Source organism: Boleophthalmus pectinirostris, unplaced genomic scaffold (genome assembly GCF_026225935.1).
Source record: "Boleophthalmus pectinirostris isolate CB_2022bp ecotype Guang Dong unplaced genomic scaffold, ASM2622593v1 HiC_scaffold_18, whole genome shotgun sequence".
Lineage (NCBI taxonomy): Eukaryota > Metazoa > Chordata > Actinopteri > Gobiiformes > Gobiidae > Boleophthalmus > Boleophthalmus pectinirostris.
Genome location: NW_026571133.1, coordinates 46048084 through 46068544, shown reverse-complemented (window position 1 = coordinate 46068544; position 20461 = coordinate 46048084). Strand labels below are relative to the sequence as shown.

At 42.4% G+C, this 20461-nt stretch overlaps 1 protein-coding gene across 1 annotated transcript in view; it reads right to left on the bottom strand.

The window, feature by feature from the left end:
• cacna1bb (calcium channel, voltage-dependent, N type, alpha 1B subunit, b) overlaps positions 1-20461 on the bottom strand; it is a 397100-nt gene that overhangs the window by 109853 nt on the left and 266786 nt on the right. Inside the window, exons 24-28 of the mRNA XM_055153227.1 lie at positions 19277-19406; positions 18007-18136; positions 11799-11858; positions 1376-1482; positions 674-685 (exon numbers count right to left, since the gene is read on the bottom strand). Coding sequence (XP_055009202.1) covers positions 674-685; positions 1376-1482; positions 11799-11858; positions 18007-18136; positions 19277-19406 — 439 coding nt within the window. The remainder of the gene's footprint in view (positions 1-673; positions 686-1375; positions 1483-11798; positions 11859-18006; positions 18137-19276; positions 19407-20461) is intronic.

Here is a 20461-nt window from a genome sequence, read left to right as displayed (position 1 = left end):
TTCAACAAAAAAGTGAAAGTGACTAATAAAGCCTCAGACACAGCAGTGTCTGCAGTCTACATTCCCCAAGGAATGTTAATGACATCAACAGTAGTCTCCTTACACAGCCAAAGAGCAACATTATGCTCATTCAGTCTCATTTAAAGCCACAGTGTGTAACTGTAACTGTAACTCCATGGAAACCACACTTTAGAACATTCTCCATTGAGACAGATGAGATTTATGCCATACTATGGAATATTTTAGCCTATAGGTTCTCCTCCAGGTCAAATAAGAGTCAGGTTTGTGGAGATGTGAGCCCTCTCACAGTAAAGACATGTTTTTCAGTCCAAGAAACATCAACACCATCTATCCTTTTTGTGCTTGGCTGTTCAAATGACAATGCAAACACAGTAATGTTTGTGTCACAGAGATGCATATACTATACACACACACACACACAGACGCGCACACACACGTTACATAAACAGACTGTGAAATGCCATGGACTTTGATGGGAGGAAGTGGCATTGGTGATAAGAGATGACACAATCTGACATTTGCTGTAGACGTGTGGAAATGGAGAGACAGGTGAGACAGGTGAGACAGGTGAGACAGGTGAGACAGGTGGACAGGTGGACAGGTGGACAGGGACACAGATAGTGGGATGGACAGGTGCAGAGACAGGCTTTACCCCATGAGGCTCCTGTAAGCAGTCCCATCCAGAAGACAGAGGACAGAGGACAGACAGGCAGAGAGATAAGACACGAGCTTTGATCACAACCGGACACAAGTGTTATAAAGAGCAGCAGCACTGGAAATACACAAAATCTACTCACAACATTTGCATCACATAAAGCCGGGATTTTAAAATGTCAAATTTTAACTTCTGATAGTTTTCACTCACGATCAAATGTATTGTGCTATGAGTAATAAACTAATAATATAGTAGTAGTGTAAATTCATTCATTTTCTCCTTATTTTTTCATACACAACAAGTGAACAATACATGGTTAAAAAAATAAATAAATAATAATAATAATAATAATAATAATAATAATAATAATAATAATTATTATTATTATTATTATTATTATACATTATAATACGTTAAAAAAGTAATGATACAAAATTTGAATATTTAATAACATTTTGGTTCATTAATACTGTATTGATAAAAAACAATTTATTATTCATCCAACATACTTCTTTCACAGTAGACCAAAAGTTTAATTTGCTGTTATTAATATTAAAGTAATTTTGGCATTTCATAAAATACAACCTGCTCATTAACCAAAAGTAAAAGTCCTGACAGTAAAATGAATACAAAATGAACAGAACTCTATCAAATATAAAATATCTAAAATTGCATCTGTGTGAAGAGTGAATAACTTACGAGCAGGCGAAGGCCACCAGAGCTCCACTGACCACGATGAAGTCCAAAATGTTCCACAGGTCTCGGAAATAAGAGCCGGGATGGAGCAGCAGGCCTAGGTCGATCATCTGCACACACACACACACACAGAGACATGAGCCTGTGCTACTAGTCCAGGTCTGCTTTAAAACTGGTTTAGTCCTGCATTAGACCTCATTTGTTCTTGTCATTTAGTCTGGGCATAATACTGGTCCAGGCTTGGATTAGTGCTCATGATTTAGTCCTGGTCTAGTCTTGGCTGTGACCTAGTCCACGTTGGCAGTGAGTGGGACTGGTGGATAGCGGCATCGTACCTAGTTGAGTCTTGGATGAGTTGTGGATTGGATCTTCATGACATTTTCACATCTGTTAGTCCAGTTAAGTGCTTCAAAGAGGAGCTAAAACTGAGACCTTGTTGCAGTTTTCATTTGGTGCAGATTCTCACATACTTGAGCTAAAAGAAACTGACCCAAGAGAAAACAGAAGACACCCTTCGCCTGAGGTGGCACCGCATTACGAATTTAGCAGGAAATAACAACAAAGTAGAAACAGCGTTCAAACATTGGCCAGAGGAAAGTCCCTGATGAGGCGCTGGAGCAGGAGACATTTCAGTGACTTCAAGTGAACAAACCACAGACTTATGACAACTTTATTATGACTGCTGGGAAAATAATAATAATAATAATAATAATAATAATAATAATAATAATAAAGACGTGTATCATGGTAATACACATAGACTGTACGAGAGAACGAGAACGCGGCAGTGGTGCTGTCAATCAAACACTAGCTGGAGTGACCTCAGGGAAACTAGGCGCTGGACTGTTCTGTTATTAATGTTCATATGTTAATTTAGAGACAGAATAATGAAAGGGGTTAATATGAACCTTTTAAGTCCAAAATGACGCATGACAGCAGCAGTTACAGAGAGACGGGGCAATGTTTTTTCAATCATTTATATACAGTCTATGGTAATTCGTGACTGTACAGAGTGTTATATATTATACCAGGCTCAGTCCATGGAAATGTTGTGGGGATTAGCCTTGGTGTTTCAGAGGTTGGTCTCTCTGTACAGTTTCTTTAATGAACTGTACTTGCAGTTGGTCCAAATTCAAGTCTTCTTAAAGCAGACCAAATTCTGAAGGTGTGAGAGCGCCCCCTAGTCAGGATTCTAGGTTTGTTCTCCTGGTTAACTCCAGACATAGTCCATGTTTCTACACAGCCCAGTCTTTGGTTGTTCTCCTGGTTTAGTTCAAGTCCAGGTTCATTCCAGTTGGACTAGTTGTAGTTTAGACTTGGTTCAGTCCTGGTTTAGACATTTTTTTGCCAGTATTTAGCACAATTAGGTTGACCAGATGTTCCTTTTTACCGGGGACAGTTCCAGTTTTGAGCCCTGTGTCCCCTGACCCAGCAGATTTATACAAAACCACTGATTGGTCCCAGTTTTATACAAGAAATGTCTCAGGTGTCCCTATTTTTGACCAATTAGATCCCTGTCAACAGTGAAGAGAGGCATATGTTGTCATTTGTTTATGTAAAATACAGAAAAGCTGCTTAAAAATGATGAAAATGTGACTATACTGACTCATGTTAGTCATGAATAAATCATGAATAGGCTGAGTGCAGAATAATATTAACAATATAACTGCTCACTCGTTTCAGTTTTATTATTTCCAATCACCCAAAACTAGGGGTGCCCCAGGTTTTTATTTTGAAAATCTGGTCACCCTAATCATAATAACACATCCATCTGTAACGTCTTCATCCATGTGTACAGGAGAATCAGTTCCCTGTAGTCCACTTGGCTGTGTACGGCAACTGTTATTTCTTGTATGTTATTTATTGGCTCTAAGTGCTGCATCTGAACACACAGACAGCAGAACTCATGAGGGAGCTGTGGACTCAAAGAGCACTTAAACAAGCTAACATGCTTTATTTACTCACAGAACAAGCCTGCGTCCTTTACAGTGCATGAAATATGAATTCAGATCATGTTTGCTTCTTCATACAGCACATTATGTAACGGCGTTCTGAGAAAATAGCCACTTTGTGTTGTAAACAGGAGCCTCCGCTGCACTCATATGTTAATGAAACATATGTAGAAGATGTGACACAACAGGCCACTGAACCACCAGAGACGGCACTAGTGTATATGACAGGTTAGACTACTCATTCCACTAAAACATATCGTAAACATACCTTGCCTTTATGTCTGTTGAAGTTCCATATATGTTCCATATCTGTTACCTATCAACAATCACATCAAGAGCCAAAGACTGAACTGTAGAACTGTCTGAACTGCAGTTCCTGTTACATTAAAAATATAAATGTTAAAAACTTGATTATGTTAAAGGGTCACTAAACACCAAAATCACTTTTTTCTACTGATGATCTGTGTAAATGGGTCTAAAATAGAAGTGTATCTCTATCCTTTCTTAACTGGTTCGCCTGTATTCAGCCTCACATCTTACTATGTGTCGTTTTATGTATTTTACCGTGTTTGTGTGTGTTTGTGTGTGTTTGTGTGTGTGCGTGAGTGCATGTGTGTGTGTGTGTTTGGGTTGTCTGGTTGTGTGGGGTCGGGCAGGTGTGGGGGTTGGGTTGGTGGGTGGGTGGATGGAAATGTGGGATTGTTTTTAATCACTGTAAAGCACTTTGTGTTACAGTTTTGTATGAAAAGCACTTTATAAATAAAGTTTGATTTGATTTGATATCCCTGGCCTTATTATGGCATTTATTGCAGATTTGGACTTTTGGGTCAAAGTCGTGTCTGTAACATCCTCTTTAGGCAAGGCAAGTTTATTTGTACAGCACAATTCGTACACAAAGTAATTCAAAGTGCTTTACAGAATAAGAAATACATTAAAATCATAATAAAAACAAATCAAAACATAAATAATCATAAAGATTAAAATTAAAAAAGAGAGACATAAATTGGAGAGAAGAGTGCGCAATGAAAACTTTTCAGTTATTTGCACAGTTAAACAGAAATGTTCTGAGTCTGGATTTAAACAGCGTCACAGAAGAGTCTGTCTCACATGTTCAGACTGTTCCAGGTTTTAGCTGCATGAACCTGAAACTCTGACTCCCCTTGTTTAGTTCGTGACTCTGGGCACCAGCAGGAGGTCAGTCCCTGAGCTCCTCAGAGTGTGAGATGTTCATATGACACTAACATGTCACAGATGGACTTTGGTGCTCGGCCATGGAGAGACTTGTACAAGCAGAGCTGCTTTAAAGTCTCTGAGCCACAGGAGCCAGTCCTGAGCACAGGACTTATGTGCTCGTACTTCCTGATACAAAGTTTGGTTGCGGTGGACTGATATATGAGAAAATAGTCCCTCAACATGCGACGATTCATGGGATGCAAGGTTAGTTTTATTTCAAACATTATTCTATCAACACAGACATTCACATGGACAGTCTGGTGTAATAATAGATTAGTTTCGGGTGTTTTGTGGAGTGGGTAAGACTGTTTTTAGTGGCAGGAAAACTATGACCATTGACATGCACTAGTCTAAGGAAAACGAAGCACAACGGTCCACGCCGTGTTGGATTGTTTTGGCTGTTGGTCGGCTGTCAATCATCGCTCCAGAGCCCCGCCCCACACCTGCTCCCCCCCAACCCGCCGGGCTCCACCCCTCTGGAGGACTTTTCAGATTCTGCTTAGGGCTGGAGTAAAGCTTTGAGAGGGTTTAATGGCTCTTTAAATGAAGGTTTAAACACACATACAACATAACAAACACTATTTAACGAAGTGGACTAAGAGACTGTGACATCACCCATAGAGTTCGCCAACAGTCAAATGAAGCTCATGAGGCTAGCAGTTATAGGGGCAAATTTGGAGCTGAGTTCCATATAAGGAATAGGAAAATAAACAGCAAAATCACGTTGAGCGGATTAATATGAACATTTTAAGACCAAAATGAAGAGTGTTCTGTTGGAAAAATGTAACTCGATATTTCTGTGCACCAGCTCAAACATCAAAATATTCTGATGAGAGCAGCTGCTGGAGGTTATGTGGTCAAGTACAAGCTAACCAGTTTCATATTTTTTGGAGTGGTCCCTCTGTGGCTCCATTTTGGAGATGAGTTCATGGGGTACTGGAGGTGGTCTTTAAAAGGAATATACAATATCATTTTAAAGTAATGTATTTTGGAGATTTAGTTTTATTGCACCTTTCTAAAGCAGATTTATACCTAATGAGAGTATTACTGGTGGCTGCCAAAAAAGGAATAACTCGAAAATGGCTTAGACAGGAAACGCCTACGATAAATTAATGGATTGACTTGATATATAATATTTTTTTTTAAATGGAAAGGATTACATTTAAGATGAAGCTAAAGAGTGATATATTTGAAACCTATTAGTCAAAACGGTTGAAGTATGTAACGAGAAAAAGACCCGACTGTGTATGACATAGACAGTGTTGGGGAGTAACAGATTACATGTACCGGAGTTATGTAATCAGAGTACAAATTATGAGTAACTGTATTCAGTTACAGTTACTGTTTCAGTGAGTGGTAATTGGATTACAGTTACTTTGTTGAAGTAAATGTAGTCTAAACCAGGACTAAACCAGGACTAAGACAAGGTCTAAACTAGTTCTAAACTAGATCTAAACCAGGTCTAAAACAGGTCTAAACTAGATCTAAACCAGGACTAAACCAGGACTAAAACTAGATCTAAACCAGGACTAAACCAGGACTAAAACTAGATCTAAACCAGGACTAAACCAGGACTAAAACTAGATCTAAACCAGGACTAAACCAGGTCTAAAACAGGTCTAAAACCAGGTCTAAACCAGGACTAAACCATCCTAGTCTTTGCTTCTCTACAGCAAATCAAGTAATCCAAAGTATTCAGATTACGTTACTCACTTTAAATAACTTCATGGATTACGTTACAAACTACATATTGGGGTGTGTAATCTGTAATCTGTAGGGGAATACATTTGAAAAGTAAACTTGCCAACACTGGACATAGTTATGTCTATATAGCTACTCCCACTGTCTTGTTTCGTTTTGTTTTGTTCTTACTGTTTGAATGTTGCCTATTTTTAATGTGTGTCCTTATACAAGATGAAAATCCAATAAAAAGTGAATGACAAAAAAAAAAAAAGAAAAAAAAAAAAAAAAAGATAATTCAAAAGTACTCAAATGCAAAAATAAATGCTGGTTGAAAAAAAGATGAGTGTCACAGCTGCAGTTACAGAGAGAGGGGCCACAATTTTTCAATGTAAAGTTAATTGGAAACAGAGTCAATGGAGTCAAAAGTGCCCCCTGCTTACTTCCTATTTGCAACACGGCGGCGAGCAGGTTAACTGTGTCCATTTATAAACTAGTATCCAGGTCTATGGTCTATGGCAGGGGTGCTCACACTTTTTCAGCATGCGAGCTACTTATAAAATGACCAAGGCAAAATCCATCCATCCATCCATCCATTTTCGTCCACTTATCCAGGGCCGGGTCACGGGGGCAGCAGCCTAAGCAGGGACTCCCAGACTTCCCTCACCCCAGACACGTCCTCCAGCTCCTCCGGGGGAACCCTGAGGCGTTCCCAGGCCAGCCGAGAGACATAGTCCCTCCAGCGTGTCCTGGGTCTTCCCCGGGGCCTCCTCCCGGTGGGACATGCCCGGAACACCTCCCGAGGGAGGCGCCCTGGAGGCATCCAGAACAGATGCCTGAGCCACCCCAGCTGGCTCCTCTCGATGTGGAGGAGCAGCGGCTCTAGTCCGAGCTCCTCCCGTGTGACTGAGCTCCTCACCCTATCTCTAAGGGAGCGCCCAGACACCCTGCGGAGGAAACCCATTTCAAGCGCTTGTATCCACGATCTCGTCCTTTCGGTCACTACCCAGAGCTCATGACCATAGGTGAGAGTAGGAACGAAGACTGACCGGTAAATTCACCACAACGGTCCGATACAGCGATCGCATCACTGCCGAAGCTGCACCAATCCGCCTGTCAATCTCACGTTCCGTCCTCCCCTCACTCGTGAACAAGACCCCGAGATACTTGAACTCCTCCACTTGAGGCAGGGACTCTCCACCCACCCGGAGAGGGCAAGCCACCTTTTTCCGGTCGAGAACCATGGCCTCAGACTTGGAAGAGCTGAACTTCATCCCAACCACTTCACACTTGGCTGCAAACCGCCCCAGTGCACATTGCAGGTCCTGTTTCGATGAAGCCAACAGGACAACATTGTCTGCAAACAGCAGAGATGAGATCCTGTGGTCCCCAGACCGGCCCCCCTCCGGCCCCTGACTGCACCTAGAAATTCTGTCCATAAACACAATGAACAGAACCGGTGACAAAGGGCAGCCCTGGTGGTGTCCAACATGCATCAGGAACAGGTCTGACTTACTGCCGGCAATGCGAACACAGCTCCTGCTCTGGTCATACAGGGACCAGACAGCTCTTAGCAAAGGGCCCCGGACCCCACACTCCCAGAGCACCCCCCACAGGATACCACGAGGGACACGGTCAAATGCCTTCTCCAGATCCACAAAGCACATGTGGACTGGTTGGGCAAACTCCCATGAACCCTCGAGCACCCTATGGAGAGTGTAGAGCTGGTCCAGTGTTCCCCGGCCAGGACGAAAACCACACTGCTCCTCCTGAATCTGAGGTTCGACTATCGGCCGGATTCTCCTCTCCAGTACCCTGGCATAGACCTTACCGGGAAGGCTGAGGAGTGTGATCCCCCTATAGTTGGAACACACCCTCCGGTCCCCCTTCTTATACAGAGGGACCACCACCCCGGTTTGCCAGTCCAGAGGTACTGTCCCCGACCGCCACGCGATGTTGAAGAGGCGTGTCAGCCAAGACAGCCCCACAACATCCAGAGACTTAAGGTGCTCAGGACGGATCTCATCCAACCCTGGAGCCTTGCCACCAAGGAGCTTTCCAACCACCTCAGTGACTTCAGCCAGGGTGATGGATGAGTCCACCTCCGAGTCCCCAGCCTCGGCCTCCTCCTCGGAAGACGTGACGCCGGGATTGAGGAGATCCTCAAAGTATTCCTTCCACCACCGGACAACATCTCCAGTCGAGGTCAGCAGCTCTCCCCCCGCACTGTAAACAGTGTTGGTGAAGAACTGCTTCCCCCTACTGAGGCGCCGGACGGTTTGCCAGAATCTCTTTGAGGCCGTCCGATAGTCCTCCTCCATGGCCTCCCCGAACTCCTCTCAGCTCCGAGTTTTTGCCTCCGCAACCGCACGGGCTGCAGCACGCTTGGCCCGCCGGTACCCGTCAGCTGCTTCAGGAGTCCCCCGAGCCAGCAAGGCCCGATAGGACTCCTTCTTCAGCTTGACGGCATCCCTTACTTCCGGTGTCCACCACCGGGTTCGGGGATTGCCGCCGCGACAGGCACCACAGACCTTACGCCCACAGCTCTGAGCAGCCGCATTGACAATAGAGGCAGAGAATGAAGCCCACTTGGACTCCATATCTCCAGCCTCCCCCGGAATCCGGGAGAAGTCCTCCCAGAGGTGCGAGTTGAAAGTCCCTCTGACAGAGGCTCCGCCAGACGTTCCCAACAGACCCTCACTACACCTCGGGCCTGCCAGGTCTTTCCGGCTTCCTCCTCCGCCAGCGAACCCAACTCACGACCAGGTGGTGATCAGTTGACAGCTCAGCCCCTCTCTTCACCCGAGTGTCCAAGACACGCGGCCGGAGGTCAGATGACACGACTACATAGTCGATCATCGTCCTCCGACCTAGGGTGTCCTGGTGCCACGTGCACTTATGGACACCCTTGTGCTCAAACATGGTGTTCGTTATGGGCAAACCGTGACTAGCACAGAAGTCCAATAACAGAACACCGCTCAGGTTCAGATCGGGGAGGCCGTTCCTCCCAATCACCCCACCACAGTGAGAGACCTGTCCCCGACCTGAAGGCGCAGGGACGCGACCCTCTCGTTCACTGGGGTGAACTCCAACACACAGCGGCTGAGCTGTGGGGCAATGAGCCCACACCAGCCCGCGGCCGCTCCCCGCGGCCAACGCCAGAGAAATGGAGAGTCCAGCCCCTCTCAAGGAGTTGGGTTCCAGAGCCCAAACTGTGCGTGGAGGTGAGGCTGACCAAGTCAAAATGATCTACCTAATACAAAGCCAAGCAAACTGCACTGAAACACTCTGTGCCCCTTTTTTGGACCCTCCCCCACAGTTTGAGAAGCCCTTCTTTAAGAGAACCTCCTCTGGCACTTTACACAAAACTGTGAAAAAAGTGAAGGAAGATTTTTAAACCTGTTTTTGAAAGTTCCAAACTGGACTTGCATTCTTTTCTGGTTTTGCAATGATATTTACCAGCCTCTGCACATTTACCAAACCAAGCGCACATCGTGACAAACACAAATGCATTTGAGCACTTTTGTTAGACAAACTTCAGTCAAATGTGGCAGTAGGTCTGTTCTGTAGATCCGCTCTATGCTGTAGACCTGCTTTGTGCCAACACTGGAACACAAATTTAGACTGGTTTTTGCTTCACTTTTGGTCTTGCTCTTCTAATCAGCCGCACTGTGGGAGGGGCTTGTGTTCGCTGTACGTAGTGAGAGCGTGAAAAGGCGAGGGGCGGCGTGCTGACGTGAGGCAGATGGACAGGTAGGATGTTTAGGAAGTTGAACCTGCCCTGTGATGCACGCTGGTACACGAGGGCACACGCTGTCGCAGACGAGCCGTGCATAGGGAGTGTGTGTGTTTGTGATGTGCCGTAGAGTCTCCGCGGGTTTCAAATGAGCGCACAGGCTGCACTGAGACGCCCCACACGCTCCTGCACCCGCTACAAGTTTATTACCAACAGCAGCGGCCGTAATGAAATATGATCACACTTGTTGAGTGTCACACCTTGAGTGAGAGACAAGACCGAGTCCAAACGCGAGTCCGAGACGAGACACGGCGATCTACCCACACGACCTTGACGATCGACTGGTAGATCGCGATCTACGTACTGAGCACCCCTGGTCTATGGTTTTAACGGATTGAAAAATGTGTCTCTTCATTTTGGATGGAATATTAATCGTGGATGACATAGGTAGAGGTATTAAGTTTTAGAATTTCCTGTATTTTTGTACTTTTCTTCTCAACGTTTTTCCTCAAACCACCACTTTTGATTTATGTTCTAATGTTTCTTCATCACAAACAGACCTGGAGTTGTGTTTGGTTTCATTCACACATGTTTAACACACACACAACCTGCATATTTAGGCTGAGTTCATCTCTCAAACAATAAACTCTATTCCACCTTGTGATGTCATGTGGTAATACAGAAAGTGCTCCACTCCATACACCTTCACTAGAATCATTTGGATGATTTCAACCCTGGAATTGCCAATCTCTACCGAACTAAAGATAAAAAGTATATGTTAACATGAAAATTACCACTTCATGACATCACATTTTGAGCTTTGGAGACAAATGAATTATAAAGAGTTACTCAAACATGTGACTGAAACAAAACACAACTCCAGGTCTGTTTTTGAAGAGGTGGCAGCATTCTAACATGACTTAAAGCTCACAAGAGTCCATTTTGCATAATATTGGACCTTTAACTGATGTAAACTATTATAAATATTCTTTGCAGGTACTATCCCACCAAAGCAAACCAGAATTAGAAAAACATGAAAACCTGTCACACACATTTTAAAAGGCCTGTACCTGAACCATGAGTGAAGAACATTTTCAGAATGAACAGTTATCTCCACACACTTATTTTTCTCTTCTCTTGGTCTGATGTTTTAGTCTGATTCATCAGCTGGTTTTACTTAGTGGAAACCGTCTGACCTCACAGCATTAGAATTAATTTGCCTGACAGTAGGTGAGTACTTTTTAAAATTTAACCAATCGCTGCTATTTGGTTGTGATGTATGTAATGGGGCTAACTGGTATATTAACCTTTTCCCAAATCCCCTTGATAAAATTCACCAAACATTCTCTTTGTTTCGACTTTAAATCCTCGAGCTCGGGAATCGTTGACAACACAGAATGTATGGCTCTTCACTGATTGGCTGGTGCCTGGACTGGAGAGAAATTAAATTGAGTGGAGGCACTAGGTGGTGCCAGCCTGGCTACTGATGTATGCCCATGACAGAGAAACAACAGTCTGGGATCGTCACCAGCAGTTGCTTCCATATTTTTCTCATTTGGCACCATCACTGACTGGATAAAATTGTCTGAGTACGTTTAAAAAATGTACAAGAGCATACTGTTTTGAGAGATTACCATTAAACAGTCATTTTGATTTGTTAATGTTGCAGTCCTGCTTGTGAAGCCTCATATTTTCAGATTCAAATCATAGTATTCTACTGGTTTGTTATGTTTTCTTTTCCCATAAAAGTACACTTGAGTTCTCTGAATGTGCTGAAATGAGAATACTGTTTATTGATAATGACCACAGTCCTCCCTCCTCTTACCTTGATGACCATCTCGAAGGTGAAGACTCCAGTGAAGACATAGTCCAGATACTTGAGCACCTGCACAAACCAACAGCAACATGTTTTCATATCTGACATTTAGGGAATTCAAGGTAAAACACATACAGTACAATAGAAATGTACGAAGAGAGTATGATGTCAGCCACATCTAATCTGCAACCAGGGACTGTATTTGGAAATACAAGCACATAAACAAACGGCCTATCCAGAGCAAGGCTGTTGAAGGTACACTCCCCCTCCTGCTCGCACCACTGGTTTAGAAGAGAAGCGAGTTTAGTAGTGGCGCAGTCCATCAAATCTCTCTGGAGCGAACGCAGGGAAAATATGCTCTGGATTTGTCTGTTATTAATGTTCATATCTTAATTAAGAGAAAGAATAGAAATAAAGAATAGAAATAAAAACCCAACAGATAATGCAGAGTGGGTTAATATGAACATTTTAAGTCTAAAATGATGAGGTTCACAGCAGCAGTTTCAGAAAGAGGGGGGTGATGATTTTTCAGTTACAATCAGAACTCCAAGGAACCACATTGCAACCATGCTCACTTCACTTTGTAACACAGCTAGCGTGTTAGCTATGTTCTTTAACTTCCTGGGTTCTTTTTAAAGACAATACAGTAAAGTGTATTTACCTTGTTGACATGTTTCTGCTGCTGCATCTTCAGAACTGTCCCAGGTGTTGGTGACATGTCATTTATCAGCTGTTGTTACTTCCTGTAGGTGTGGCTGGCAGGTCACTCAGACTGACCATGCCTCCCATCAGCCGGTGTTCTCTGGAGAAGGGTGTCCCAGGTGTGTGAAAGGAGGAACGCTCCGTCATCAAGTAAGTCTTTATTTATATAGCGCTTTCACAGACATTTTCTGTCCCCAAAGATGCTTTACACAGCATTATTCAGCATTATTCATTCACTCTATACCGTGGTGATGGTAAGCTACTATTGTAGCCACAGTTACCCTGGGGCACACTGACAGAAGCGTGGCTGCCATGCCATTCGGCGCCATCGGTCCCTCCGACCACCACCATCACTCACTCACACACCACTTTCATACGAGGCAATGGCAAAATGTCTTGCCTAAGGACACAATGACTGAATTGATTGTATTTAACTGACCATGACTATCAACTGTTCTTGGAGATAATGGTTAATATTGTCTATGCCTCATTTCCTGATTTCAATGGCCTAGTTCCTCACCTGATGTTCAGATCACCTGATGACCTAGTTCAAATTGAATTATCCTTCATTAAACTATAGCTGGATCAATATATTTTGGAATGGTAAGGTATGCTTTAAGACATTAACCAAGACAAGTGCCATAGGAGAGATGCTGGTCACAAGTTCAAACGCTGTATTAGGGAGGACAGTGAAATCAGGAAACCATTAACCGAGATGACGGAGTGTTCCTCCTTTCACACACCTGGGACACGCTTCTCCAGAGAACACCGGGCGACGAGAGGCGTGGTCAGTCTGAGCGACCTGCCAGAACCATCAGGCTGACCACGCCTACAGGAAGTAACAACAGCTGATATATGACACATCACCAACAACACCGGTGACAGTTTTGAAGATGCAGCAGCAGCAGAAACATGTCAACATGGTAAATACACTTTACTATATTGTCTTTAAAAAAAGAACATAAGAAGACAAAATGATCTCTGTTTTTTGGTTAGCTATGTTCATTTTTATGTACACTCTGTGGTAATACATGACTGTACTGAGTGCTGTAGCATTACACCAGGCTAAATCCATGTAAATGTTGTGAGGATTAGCCTTGTTTTTTTAGTCCAGATACTTGAGCACCTACATAAACCAAGAAGAGCATGATTTCATATCTGACATTTAGAATAGAAGAGCAGGGCTGTGGGGGAAAAGTTTCAAACATAAAATCCACAATTCTGATATTTTGTTAAGTCAACAGATGCGTCAAATCTATGTGCGTGATTGAAGAATACCAGAGTTTTCTGCAACTAATTTGTGCTGACAGAGAAGACATGAAACTTGGTGATTAGATTGCTTATGTAAACAGTAAATGCTCCATCACACACATATTCACACACCAGTGTACACACTCAGTCTTGGACTATTAGGGGAAGACAAAATAGTCCCTACCAATATTTGCCATTTTATTTAAATAAACAAAAACATACATTTATTTTTCCAAACTCAGTAGTATTAATTTAATGCATTTTAGTTCATGTTTTGTTTATTAGACGTTCTGAGATGTATTCAGTGATATGACGACAGGGTTACACCTGCCACTGTTTCATTGGCTGCAGCAGAGTGATGTCATTAGTGGAGCCAGGAGCCTAAACTGGGGAAGATGGCGGCTTGAGAAGGCGTGAGTGAAGATGCCAAAACTTTGGGGGTGGGGGTTAGCTGATAATGTCCCCACCAAAGCTGAGACCAAACCTATGTCCTTGGATCAGTCTAAACTAGAGATGCGCGGATGGGCTATTTTTTCATCCGCAACTGCGACACAAAACTCATCATCCGCCCGCTGTCCATTTTGCACCGAAGGTTTTCAAAACCGCACCCGCCCGCCATCCGCCCATTGATTTTAGATTTTAGAACAATCATACAGCAAACAAACTAAGGAGCCTCGATAAAAATGCAAACTCTATAGCTCATTCATTCCAAAATTCGCTCAGCGTGTATGTTCGCATTCTAAATTGTCCGTAACAACCCCAGACTTGCCTGGTTTTCTTGTGCAGCTAATTAACTGACAACGTTTTCCAACTAGGCTATTTTTGAACCTTCTTGCCTTCGTGTTGGATGTTGTTACATTCTGAACATTCTGCCATTGCCCGATGTTGTTTCAAAGTCATAGCCTCACTCCATTGGTCTTTCTTTAAGTTTTAAATACCCCGAGTGGCAGTCTGCGCTATAATGTCTGCGTGTTTTAAAATATCTGATATCGAAACAAAACCAAAAAAAGCATAACTAAATAAATATGGCCCTATAGCCACTTACGTGTTGGCAAACAGAAATAATAAAATAAACTGCATATAATATGTGCCTCATAAACCTTAGGCATCAATAACCCGACACAACCTGAACCTTCAGAACATAAAAACGAGGTCAAATGGGCTAATTAAGGATATGACGTACACTTCATACTACAAGCATAGACAATGACACTCGTCTTTTCAGATGAAGGTAACAATACTAACAATAACTTTTTTTTTTTTTAGTAGTTAAACCGCCACCCACCCGAATTTAATTAAAATATAATTTTTCGTCACGTCATCCGCCCGACCCGCGGATTAACCTTGGATACCGCGGTTGTAACCGCAATCCGCGCATCTCTAGTCTAAACACAAAACGACACTGTCCAGAGTCAGATTAGAACCATCGGATGAGGGAATGAATAGGCCTGTCACAATAATTACTACATTGATCTATCATTCATTAAACAATAGCTGGATCAGTATATTTGGAATGTTATGGTATGCTTCAAAGGCCGCCACACACCCACACCACAGACACGGAAAACAGTTTAAACAAACCAGAGACAAACTACTTGCTAGTACACAGTCCACGAAAAGACTATTTTCACGTTTGCCATCGTTGCCACAGGTCTATGCGTGTGACCTGCAGACGTTTTAGCTCTGAAAAGTTTCACATGAACCATCTCCAAACGTGATAGAAACACAGAACAGACTCACCATCAGCAGAACACCCCTCTGTCACAGAAAGAACACTCATATTTCATTGAGTCGTGTCCTTTTTACTCCGACAGAAGCTGAACCGCGTCAGAGCGCAAGGAGCGAGCTGTTTTTTTGAGCGCTTAGTTTGTGCACTTTAGGCATGTTGTTTTAAGTTTTGTTTCTGTAAAATGTAAACAAATATTCTCAACGCTGTATGGATAGGGAAGACTTGCATACACAGAAACGACGTGTTTGGACATAAATAGTTTCCGATATGGTGATACGGTGATTCGTTTCAGTGTAAACGTAACCTAGAGCTGTGCAAAATATTGAAATATCTATATATCTTATGGTTAAATGTGATGATACAGTGTGGATATCATGGGCTGCTGCGTCGATATATCGCTAAGAGTATTTTTTGGTATATTTTACTAGATTATTTTGTTACAGTGCTACATTTTCATTGTTTTGATGATTAAAATGTTTGTGTTTCAAATTCACTTTGCACAAGAAGTGGTTGAACAAAGACTTTTAGTATCACAGCCATGATTTAGCCTTTATTTTTATTGAACCATATCGAATTGATTTGAAATATATAGTATTGAATCATATCGAATCATAAGCTCACTATATCAAGATATGTATCGTACTGTGGCTTATGTATTGAGGTATGTATTGTATCGTGGCTTAAGCATCGAAGTCTGAATCGTATCGTGGCTTACGTATTGAGGTATGATTTGTACCATGGCTTACGCATCGAGGTATGTATCATATCCTGGTTTACGTATTCAGATATGTATCGTATCGTGCCTTACGTATCGAGGTACATATCATATCGTGGCTTACGTGTTCAGATATGTATTGTATCGTGGCTTACGTATCAAGGTATGTATCCTATCGTGGCTTACATATCGAGGTATCTATTGTACCGTGGCTTACATATTGAGATATGTATCATATTGTGGCTTATATATCGAGATATGTATCGTATTGGTAACTTCTGAATGATCCCCAGCCGTAATGAACACTTTACCAACTGAGCTACTACCAGTTTGTAGATACAGAGATATTAACCACAACCAGGATGCAAAAATGACTAGATTCAACAACTGCAGCTGTTTACTTCTCTACTACTTTAATTTAGGAACTGTCCTCCTTAACATGTTATGTCACCACAAGAATACAACCCTTGATGTGCCCAGTGTATTCAGATCCTACAGGCGTGTACATCCTCACATACAAAACACAGACGTGGACTACATGTTCCTCTGGCCTCACTGTGTCAGCTTCACTGCACACCCACCCACGTGCACACTCCCCCATCACGTGCGCGCCCCCAGTCCCCTCGCTGCCCTGACTGCAATTTTAATTAGTTGTGCTTGTCTGTCAAAATACGGCGACTCAAGTCCACGTCCCTCCTCTCATGAGCTGGAGTTTAAACTGAGGCTGCGGCGGTTCGATTCAAAAGCATGAAGATGATGTCACTACTGCACATGTGTTTTTAGAAGCATGAAAAAAACACAAAAATGTATTCTTCCCCCAGGCGTATGTCAGCATGCATCAGCAGACACGTGTCGATCCAGCCTAAAATGTGCATGTTCTGTTCATGTCTTAAAATGATAAATAAAAGCACAGATAGGGAGGAAGTGTAGTGGGTCAAATCTGAATGTTTGTATAGCAATCTTAAAGCTAAAACTACGGCAAAAAACACACCAAATTAAAATCAAAACAGTATGCCTACTTATTGATGCATTAGACTGTAACTGCTAAAAAGTGTTTGGTGTAATTGAGGCATTATTATCACTTCATGGTCCTATCTGTTAATAGCTTGGTTAAACCAGATGCCTGTTAGGACTAAACAGGTTTAAAATAAAATGTTTTCATTAAAAAAGCATCTGAATTTAAAGCAATTTGATGTGATGTGTTAAGGGAGAACGTTTGATATTTAATAACTGCATTATCCAATGAAGTAAGTCCATCATGATAAATGAAATAAAAAGGTTCTTTATGATAATATTTGACAATGACTATCATTGTGATGGAAAGGATTTACATCAACAACCAAACCATGCCAAATTCAAAAAGTTCAAATTAGAACTTTTATCACTGAAAACTTTGTAGCTATAATGCTAATAAAAATGTTATCAAACTGTTTGTACTTTCACTTACCACCAAAACAATGAAAACAAAAAAACTTGAAACATGTTTTTATAATGAACACAATTTGACAGCAGAAATGCTCAGACTTTGATGTATAAACATATAAAAGCTGCACACAAGACCTGTGGACTTTTACCTGTGACATCTTAAAACTGGGAATTTTAAAATGATGTGTTTTTATGAAAGGATTCATCAAACTAGCATGAATAAAGCAACTCCAAGTATGTTTTTTTTTTTTTTTTTTTTTGACGAAGAAACAGGAACAGGAGTTTTAGCCAGGGAGACGAAGCCAGGAACCTGACTAAAAGTCACTTTTGTATAATCTGTGTTATTGAAATTCCTGGTGTCTCTGTAACCATAGCGACAGCTGCGTGTCACTCACATTGTTGCGTGGTGCGTTGGCCTGCACTGGGTCCTCTGCTGCCAGGGCGATGCTGCTCATGGTGATGACCAGCAGAATGCACATCTCAAAGTAACGCAGATTGACCACATAGTGACACAGCCTCCGCACGCTGCAGGAACACAAGGACACAAGGGGACAAGGTCAGGTCAGTGTGCAGAGGCACAGGGAGAATGACCTATATACTATATACTATATACTATATACTATATACTGTATACTATATACTATATACTGTATACTATATACTGTATACTATATACTGTATACTATATACTATATACTGTATACTATATACTGTATACTATATACTATATACTGTATACTATATACTGTATACTATATACTATATACTGTATACTATATACTATATACTGTATACTATATACTGTATACTGTATACTATATACTATACACTATATACTCAACCCTTTGAAACCAAATTTAAATATATATGTTCCACAGTATGGCATTGAACTAATTCATCTCCATGGAAACAAGCAAGTGACTCCACCAGGACAGATCAAGAATGTCTGCTTTCCAAAGTATTTTTGAGCTATAAAAATGCAAGAGACATTGAACAAATCTAAAATGGACAAGTTTCCATACTGTGGAACATTTCAAGCAAACATAACACCCAAATGTGAGCCCAGTGGGTCATTCTGTGTGACAATCCCCAGTCAAACAAAAGTCACTGGACTTATATGGAAAGACAAGGCTCTGCAATCAACCTGCGTCACTGTTACAATCCAATAGTAGATCACACGTGACAGGTTATGCACTTCTGCCCTACAGGAGATAGAAGGTTATGAACTCATGTGAACCAAACCTATTCACTGCAGAGCATTTACTGACACTCTGACTTATGACTGTGACCACAACCTCTGTACAGTCTGTTCAAATCAGTGGAGTCCCCCAGATGAGCTGCACCTGTGTCACAGAGCTCCCAGACTGTTCAGGTTTAGCACAGAAATCGTTTAATACTCTGTGAAACCATCGACTTCAACTGACCCCTGCCATCCAAGAAGCACTGACAGACCAAAAAAACATATGCATGTGAACACTAGCACTGTGCTAAGAAGTCAAGAAAAGTCATGAATTGGAGTTTATGAAATATGCCTTGAGTTCTAAAGGTTTTTAAAATTGATTTAGAAAGCCAATGCAATTTACAATATGCCCCTTCCCTTTAAAATTCTCCCCTTCTCCCCCCTCTGAGCAGTAGTAGTATTGTGCTGTGCTGTGGGGTACGTACGGGTTGGTGGTCCCGAACACAAACATGGAGCTGTAGGGCAGGATCTCGCGTGGCCCGTTGGCTGGGTCCTCCTCCTCCAGCTCCTTCTTCTCATCGCTCAGCTGGAACGTGCCACAGTCCATGTTGTTCACTGCAGTCACACAAAACAGTCACAAGGCAGTAGAAGCAATCAGAGGAGTAGTGTACGTCAGAAGTGCACCGACAGGAGGGAGCCCGGAGATGTGAGCTCTGTCACTGACAAACACAATAGCGTGGATAATCGGATTAATTATTTTTGATTTTAATGAAATGATTCTATGTGTCTCTCTCATGCTGCCACTGTCAGTCACAGCCGAATAATTCTCCCATTCATTTAAAAGCGCATGGTTGTGTCCTTAGGCTTCATCCATCTTTCCTAGTGTGAATGGGGTGTGTGTGTGTGAGTCATCAGTGGGGGTTGGAGGGGGTTTGGGTGAAAGGAGCTACATAAAACTAGTGTATTGTTATCATTATTTATCTAATCTGATTATTTTAGATTTCATCATATGTCATTCACCAAAAATCATTCTTGCATAGTGATTTTGGTACAGATTCGCTACTCGCTAGTGTGATGTGCAGCTACCCATAGGAGGTGCCAACAACTGTGCGGGTCAGTCAAAAAAAAAAAGTATAATCACAACTGAACCTGAGTGGCCAGAACCTTCACCTGCAGATAGAGACACACACACACACAGGGACGAGTTTGTCTCATTCTTGGTATATGGACTCCATACAGAGCACCAGAAGAGGCTATACCGTATTTTTCGGACTATAAGTTGTACTTTTTTCATGATTCGGGTGTTTCCTGCGACTTATACTCTGGTGCAACTTATATATTACATTTTTCAGACTGACAGCCACGAGAGGGCGCTCTGGGCTTGTGTGTCAGTTTTCCCGTGCAGAAAAAGCCGCTGTGCTGCTGCAAGTAGTGAAATATTCAGCTGAAAACGGTAATTGAGCAGCAGAAAGAAAGTTTGGAGTGAGCGAGAAACTTGTGAGGGACTGGAGAAAAGCGAGAACGGAGAACACAGCTTCATGGTAACCTTGAGGGTACGCAGAGTTGCTCAGAAGTGACACCGAGGATGAAGAATTCAGTGGATTCAATGGATTTAGTGATTTGGAGTGAAATGGATAGTTTACTAAGCTTATGTTCTGTTGTTTATGCTA